This window comes from Triticum urartu, chromosome 4A (assembly GCF_056163025.1).
Source record: "Triticum urartu cultivar PI428250 chromosome 4A, HENAU_Tu73, whole genome shotgun sequence".
NCBI classification, from domain to species: Eukaryota; Viridiplantae; Streptophyta; class Magnoliopsida; order Poales; family Poaceae; genus Triticum; species Triticum urartu.
The window spans coordinates 591,006,335-591,014,839 of NC_141876.1; the positions used below are offsets into that span (position 1 = coordinate 591,006,335).

The 8,505-nt window shown below is 43.6% G+C and overlaps 1 protein-coding gene across 1 annotated transcript; it reads right to left on the bottom strand.

The window, feature by feature from the left end:
• Positions 1-1,251: 1,251 nt before the first annotated feature.
• Positions 1,252-7,866, bottom strand: LOC147976939 (F-box protein At1g47810-like). Its single transcript, XM_087519105.1, has 2 exons — positions 7,434-7,866; positions 1,252-7,337 (listed from the first exon to the last, which is right to left on the bottom strand). The coding sequence occupies exons 1-2, from the start codon at positions 7,863-7,865 to the stop codon at positions 6,588-6,590; spliced, it is 1,182 nt and encodes a 393-aa protein (XP_087375231.1). The 5' UTR covers position 7,866; the 3' UTR covers positions 1,252-6,587.
• Positions 7,867-8,505: the final 639 nt, after the last annotated feature.

An 8,505-nucleotide genomic window follows, 5' to 3' on the forward strand; every position in this document is an offset into this window, starting at 1 on the left:
GAGAAAAAAATCAGAAGCAACCTTTCGGGACGAGACTCCGCCGCCACGAGGCAGAACCTTGGCGGAACCAATCTAGAGCTCCGGCAGAGCTGTTCTGCCGGGGATACTTCCCTCCGGGAGGGGGAAATCATCACCATCGTCATCACCAACGCTCCTCTCATCAGGAGAGGGCAATCTCCATCAACATCTTCACCAGCACCATCTCATCTCCAAACCCTAGTTCATCTCTTGTATCCAATTCTTGTCTCCAAGTCCGGGATTGGTGCTAGTAGGTTGCTAGTAGTGTTGATTACTCCTTGTAGTTGATGCTAGTTGGTTTATTTGGTGGAAGATCATATGTTCAGATCCTTTATGCATATTATTCCCCCTCTGATTATGAACATGAATATGCTTTGTGAGTAGTTACGTTTGTTCCTGAGGACAAGGGAGAAGTCTTGCTATTAGTAGTCATGTGAATTTGGTATTCGTTCGATATTTTGATGAGATGTATGTTGTCTAGCCTCTAGTGGTGTTATGTGAACGTCGACTACATAACACTTCACCATTATTTGGGCCTAGAGGAAGGCATTGGGAAGTAATAAGTAGATGATGGGTTGCTAGAGTGACAGAAGCTTAAACACTAGTTTATGAGTTGCTTCGTAAGGGGCTGATTTGGATCCACATGTTTCATGCTATGGTTAGGTTTACCTTAATACTTTTGTTGTAGTTGCGGATGCTTGCAATAGAGGTTAATCATAAGTGGGATGCTTGTTCAAGTAAGAACAGCACCCAAGCACCGGTCCACCCACATATCAAATTATCAAAGTACCGAACGCGAATCATATGAACGTGATGAAAACTAGCTTGACGATATTCCCATGTGTCCTCGGGAGCGCTTTTCCTTATATAAGAGTTTGTTCCGGCTTATCCTTTGCTACAAAAAGGATTGGGCCACCTTGCTGCACTTTATTTACTTTTGTTACTTGTTGCTCGTTACAATTTACCTTATCACAAAACTATCTGTTACCACTTATCTCAGTACTTGTAGAGAATATCTTACTGAAAACCGCTTATCATTTCCTTCTGCTCCTCGTTGGGTTCGACACTCTTACTTATCGAAAGGACTACGATAGATCCCCTATACTTGTGGGTCATCACTGCAGAATCCAGTGTAATAGGCATTATCGCTTGCGTGTGCACAGACCAATGTTTGCTGCTTTGATACGTGTGCTTCGGAATTTAGTGGGCCATCTCTTTCAGTTGCTTTAGTGTGTGTTCTTTAGAATCCGGCGAAGCACCACTTCCTATTATATGTCCACAGAATGGTTCTTGTAGCTCATTAATACATGCCGATTAGTGGACACTCCAAAAAAAATGAGCCTGTTATTTCAGTGTCCAGTAGGTCCTTTTTTGGCCGTTTATTCATATCGTCATCCATGTGCTTATCTGAAGCATGACGACTTTGTTCTTTTTGTTTTTTGTATCCTTTGCTCAGCTTCTCGGCTGCTGTATTTCCTACCGAGGTTTGTGCTTGCTCTTTGGACCTGCCTCTCATGTAGGTCCCTGGTTCCTTTTGTTTTACAGGTCATGTTGTGGTTCCCTTCACTTTCTTTGTCGTCTGCCGCTCTGTTACCTTGGTGGTTCCCCGTCTTGCTATTAAGGTTAGTGTTCTATGCATGTGTTTTTAGTTTTTCTTCTTTCGTTTCTGTTGATTACTTATTGTTTTATTCTGGTGACTAACTAGGTATTGCCTGCATGCTTTACTTTTGTGTTTTGGTTTCTTATACTGCTTATTTTATTTATACAATTTGCCATGCTCGGTGGACTCGAGCAATTTTGTCAGGATATGTAGATTTAGCAAGACTCAGGTTCAGTGCACTCGAGCAATTTTGTCAGTATATGTAGATTTAGTAAGATTCAGGTTCAGTGCACTCGAGCAATTTTGTGAGGATATGTAGATTTAGTAAGGCAAGCAAATTACTTGAAAGAAATAGGTAGAGCCACTATAATAAATATCGGTGGCATGCGCTGTATGTGTATGCAGTTGTAAGAGAAAAAAAATTACCTGAAAGAAATACGTACAACCACTATGATAAGTATCAGTAGCATGCACTATATATGTATGCAGAACAGACCATAGTCATGATTTTGTATTGCTCAGAACAAGATTTTTATGCACTGATCATCGATTCAGTCTTTAGGGGTTACAGAAAAGTGACATATATCAGGCAGTGCTACCACTAATAGTGCAATTGTATATTTGGAGAAAGGAAGCAGGTTAACCACTCAGTATTAGATTATGATGCTACATGTAGCAGTACCATCTAAAAAGGACATACATATTACTTCATGAAAAATCTTGGTAGAAAAGTAGTGAAGCCTTTTTGCAGTGGATTGCATGTAATACCACGACACTGCTATATCTGCCAAAAACTGAGCTATATATAGTAGAACATTTCAGATGAAAATACTCTCCATAATGAATTTGTTAGCAAAGCTTAGTCCTCTATGAATATTAGATGCATTCTTTGGCACCTTTAATCTCCATGTGAAGAATGTGATCTTGCAACTTGCTTGTTCATTCTCCATTTATGCTAAAACTATTTCTTTCTAGAAGGCATACTACTTTTCTTGTGCTCAGAAAACTAAGCTATCTGGCACATGCTCTACTCTGCTTTAGCAGGTGCTCATGGTCGCAGAGGCCAAGGAATACATGATACCCCGGTACTTTACTAATGACCCATGTTAACGGAATATTTTTGTTGCAAACATTTTTGTTAGTTGTCCTTTCATTTTATTTATTTGTAATCATGGTTGGATAGTGACTTTGAGTGTGCTTCTTCACTAAAAGAGGTGTTTCGCAAATTTTCACTTGTTTCGGAATGGAATAATCTCATGGATTGTATGAAAAACTAAATTTAGTTATTTCAATATGCATAATGTTTGGTTACGGTAATTCTGATGGCCAGGCACTATACTGCGCATAAGTAAAATTTCCAGTTTTTTTTTGTGTGGTCAGTACCAGAACTTATAAAGAATGTTAGCTTCCGATTGGACCCTTGCTGATTCATTTCGACCACAGTACCAGAACCCAGGTTGTTACAACACCACTTTGTAGTTTTGTTCCTCAGTAGAAAGTCGCTTAGCTGACGTTATAGCATGAGGTCTGCTGAACTTTCCCTGTCATGCCCTTTGGTTCCTACACGATGTTGCATTTGCCTGGCAATGTCGTGTCTCTCTAGACACAGGTGAATGCACTTGACTTTTTGAGATCGAGGCCACCAACAGCATATGCCAAGGGCGTCCATTGATAACCTGCCCAATGCCTGGATTCACCGAGGAGGTACAACCGGACACGTGGTCAGCTGCCTGCTGGTCTGGAAACTACACAATATCTCTGAACCCACTATCCTCTAATGCATGAATCTCTATGCTCAATTGGGCTACAACTAATTTATCATCGTTTCATCTTATTGCAAACATCATGTTTTTCATTGAAAGAAAGAACATTAAGAAATATTTTCTCATTCTATTGTAGCAATAGCTACTGTACGAATAGTGGTACTGTGTTCGGCCGTTTGTTCTTGTGGCTTCCTGGCCATGGGCGCTTTACTGCTTTGTTCCAGAAAAAACCTGGTATGTTTATTCTGCTGGTACAACTACTCTTTGGCTGGGACATTTTGGCTTGGAATAACATAAATGAACCTACAATTTCTTAATATTTTATATCACTTTTTGTATTGATGTCCTTGTGCACACCATGTGGATGCTTTGAAAGTATTTACCCCGCTTTCTTTTGATTTGAGTTGTCTTTATGTCAAGGACTATTACATAGCATTAAGAAAGGCCGTAGTTAACCAGAATAACAACTGCGACATTTCCTTGCAGAAAAACTATAATGTTACTTGCAGTGGTGATGATAGCGGGTCTTCCGAATCGCTTCCTCGGCCTAACAACGCAACCTACAGACCAACTGTTATCAACATCGGTATGATGCTGGTAAGCACACCACGACAGATTTACTTTTTAAAACCTACTGCTTATACTCATCTTTTAAACCTCTTACTGTTTATAGCTCTGTAGGACCTTCGCACCGTTGCATGAAAGCCAAGAAGAAAAAAAGGAGCATACATCGCATGGTACAAAACCGTCTACCATTACCATTGTCATGCCATTATACCTAATTTTATTTCCCTTCCTATTCATACTAATCTTTCAAACCCTCTTCATGATTATCATCATACAACACCTACAACTAAATACATAAAACTGAAGAAGGCTGAACACAAGGCCTACAGAACCCGTACGATCAAACAATGTGTTCGTTTTCTCTACTAATACCAGTACATGCATATGCTTACACCAACCATTTAATATACCATTGAATACGGGCACCCGACACTATCTACTCCCTCCGTTCGGAATGACTTGTCTCGGAAATGGACGTATATAGAACTAAAATACGTCTAGATACATCCATTTCTGCGACAAGTAATTCCGAACGGAGGAAGTACTTTCTAAGCTTTGATGGTCACTGCAGATGGGGAAACAAAGTGAGGCTATACATGAAGAGGCTCACATGTTTGCCACTCAAAGAATGCCAAGACCCTATACACATCACCTACAATTATATATACAATTCTTCTTAGTGTTGTTACCTTTCATTTCCAATGTTTTTTTTCTCAGTGTTACCTTTCATTTCCAATATTTCTTTTCTCAGTATTGTTACCTTTCATTTGCAGTATTTCTCGGTCAGTTTTACCCAGAAATATCTCCGCCGTTGTATGACTTGCCAATAAAATCTAGAGATGGAAATCCCTGCATCAAAGCCCATCTAATCAAAGGAGTCGATAACAGGGCAACAATTACCAGAGGCTGGGCAGGCTTCTTCCCCAAGCTAATATGAAGGAAAGATAAATATATGTCTTCGCCTTCAAGCGCAACTACAAGCGCTTGCGTCTCACCGTGCACGCCCTCTGAGCATCGTGTTCAGTCTACTAAACTACGTAATTAGCCTATGAAGTTCTTTGTGTATAGCTTCACCCTAAGAACCTGTTTGCTTTTGGCACTGGACTCTCTGTTCATCATGTTTAGTCTACTAAACTACCTAAATATCCTATGAAGCTCTGTGTAGCTTCACCTTAAGAACCTGTTCGCTTTTAGCACTACTCCCTTGTTTGCTTTTGGCACTACTCTGGTATGTATAAATTTGGAAACCATGATGCTTTGTTAGATCCGTGTAATATATATATATTCCAACTGCATCTAAACCCTGTTGTTTAATGCATTTTTTATATATATTTAGGGAAAAGCTTTCTGCTTCTGTGACCAAAGGAACCCATTTACATTGCCCTATATATGATCGTCAATCAATATCCCAGAAGACCTAAAAGGGAAATTAATACTTTCTGAAATCCAAGTTTAACACTATTATTGTATCCACCATCATATCCAAAATTGCTTACCTCCTCTTCTAAACATTCTTTTTTTCGTCTGAAAGTCAATTTAAGTCATCCTACTCACTACTAACATCGCTTCTAACTCGCTTTTTGCGCCATTGGCGCAACCAGGTCATCTAGTTGGTGTAAAGACCAACTATAGCCGGGTAGGAGATCGTTGATGAGCTCAAGCTCTTCTACGCGTTCAACTAGTAAATCTCAATTTGTACGAGGCATTCGTATACCAATTTGCATTTTCTGCTCTGAATGTGCACATGTTCTTTCTGTCATCTGATAGGTTCTGAGAATCGGCGAAGATGCAGACCGCGGATTGATCAGTTCACCTATCACTAGTACTTCATACAAAGATCGTTGTGGTTGTGCACTAGTGTCTTCGATATGGAATTATTCGATTAAAATAATGCACGGTCATTGCAGGAATTTTTCAGTTATCACCACAACGTATCCATCCCCCCAGTCCCTCAAACCAAACACTTAAAATGGCTATCTCTAACCATCCCACCCAACCAAACAAAAAAAAAAAGGCTATCCCTAGCCAGGTGATTGGGGATACCCTCAACCACCCAAACTTATCCCAGGAACCAAACACATCCTTACGTGCAAGCTATGAAACGGCTAGAGGCCGGATAACCAGCGTTATTGCTCCTGATGGACCCGGTGTGCCCCTAGGTCTGTTGGGCCAGGGCTCTTTGTTCCTTTTCTAAAGTTCTTGTGTTGTGTTTGACAGTCCAGGCGGAAATCATTCACTAAACATGGCACATGTGAGGGAGAGAGTGATTTCGTCAATTATCCGGCTAGATCAAGAATTCAAGATGAAACGGCACGGCAGCTTTCTCTCCCACCTCCGGCTCTCAATCCTTCCTCTTCATGCTTCTTCTATTTCAGCACACTTGTGCTTGTATCCCTCAATTTACTGAGTGAATCCCTTTGAGATGCTATCTGTAATCCCCCATCGATCTTAATCAATAAAGTGTTATATATTGATTCGCAAAAAAAGAAATGGTCGCAGAATCTCTTTCCTTAGAAACTTGAACTCATCAACAAAGAAAGAGAGATCACAAGTAGGAAATTACAACGTATCTTCATTTGTCGGATACTAATTAAGGAGATTAAAACCTTACCTAGCTACAGAAAAGTGGGAAAGGCACTCTAGACGGGAACTAAACTTGGAACGTATGAGATTACTTGAAAGGCACATGTCACCGTTGGGTATTCAACAAACACGCCCGTGTCAGGGTGGTAATACCTCAACTGGAGCTGCATGTGAAGCGGAGCCCTTTCTTCTTCCTTGCTCCTCCCAGGTTCTTGAGTTTCACGGCAGAGATAGCAGGGTTCGGCATGGAGCACTAGCACGTCAGTGTAGGCAGCTATTGGACGTAGACATCGGAGTCGTGGAAAAGTGTGTATCTCGATGACATGGCGTGGCTCCCATTGTGGCGCGTCGTCCAAGTCGCGGCAGATCCACGTCTCGTGCGAACCGTCGCCGTAGTCAGCCTCGTGACGAGGCACGCACACGCACAGCTCCCCACGCAGCTCGGCTAAGCTCGCAGCCGCGTAGTCCAGGCTCGGGCTGCAAGGAGGCCCTGGCAGGACACCGAACGACTCGTCTTCTAACTTGAAGCGGATGAATCCCGGCGCTTCCCGGAGTAGCAACTCCTCGACGGTCCAAAGCAACGAGTCCTTGAAGAAGGTGGCGGTTCGGCCTGGCAAGACAGGGTAAGGTGGAGGCGCTGCCGTCTCTCGCCAACGCTGGTCCGCCGCTCCGACGGTGAGCACCTCCATCCCGAGGGTGTAGTGGTTAGGGTTGTCCACGGGCCCTTCCATGGAGCGGTAGAAGAAGCGAGCAACCTTGTAAGCTTTGGAGCGAGGGTCATGGCCGAGGCCGAAAGCCTGATGGCCCTGGAATCCAAAAGGGGTTGAACCAAACATGACAGCGTGAGGAGGCCTCAAGGGAAGCACGAGGACACGCCTTGTGGCCGGGTTGAGCACACGCACCATGGCGTCGGAAGGCACCAGCACCAGCCCGTCACAGTGCGCAAGGTCGTGGGAAACATTCGTCGTGCCCGGGACGGAGTAGTCGGCGCCCATGGGGTGTACGAGGGTGGCGGTGTCCTGCTCCCACGGGTACAGGCCAGCGGCGGCGGCGGTATTCCTGTCGTCGCCGTCGGCCTTGACGCCCTGCTCCCACCTATACAAGCCGGCGGCGGTGATCCCGCCATCCCCCTTAACATGTGGGGCGATGAGCGTGAACGTGTTCTGGGCGGCGCGGAGGCGGAGGTGTGCGCGGACAAAGAAATCATTGTCAATGGTGTCGCGCCATGCCTTGCAAACACACCTGAACCGCAGCAGCGAATTCACGGGGAGCCGGAGGAGGATCTCCGTGGACACCAGCTCGGTCAGATGTTGTGGGTAACAAGACATGGCCATGGCCAGGATCAAGGGCGTGATCTCTAGGACTTGGGCTTTTATTAGGGCGAGGTCGGTGCGGTTAGTATTTTGGCGCAAGTTGCGCACGTCCTCCGGTTTTATATACCGGCATCCAACAGTACCGAGTCCATCTCCGACTCGTACGCCTACTTGATCCCACCAAGTTTTGGATCTCTAGATTTGGGTGCGTCGGCACATCTAGATGTGCTCTATTTATTGCACATCTAAGTGAGTGAATCAAGCATAAAGAGAAAAAGAAAAAAGAGAAAGAAAATATTCACACGAATCTTAATGTAAGATCAATGACATATGACTTAGATGTGCAATACTTATGGCACATCTAGATGTGCTTTAGCAAAACTGTATTATTACAAGTTTCGGTTTTATTAGGGCATGTACAACAGTGTTGACTCAGCTGTCTGTAACACATGCCACCTAGGATTTGTGATGAGTTGGATCAAAAAGAAAAGAGAGAGAAAGAGGTCATCTGTAATTCTGCAGACGGTCGAATCCCATAAAATTCGGCGGCTAACGACGCATGTTTTCCCGTTGTATCGCATGTCGTCGGTAACAATACTCGATCGTCTTCTTCGCAACATAGTGTCCTACGAGCGCCATGACCTCCTCGATCCAGCAGAGC

Excerpts from the sequence above, each read along its gene's own strand:
- LOC147976939 (XM_087519105.1), bottom strand. The coding sequence starts at position 7,865 with ATGGCCATGTCTTGTTACCCACAACATCTGACCGAGCTGGTGTCCACG. Across the intron at positions 7,338-7,433 it reads TGGTGCCTTCCGACGCCATG|GGCCATCAGGCTTTCGGCCT; the intron begins GTGCGTGTGCTC and ends TTTGGATTCCAG.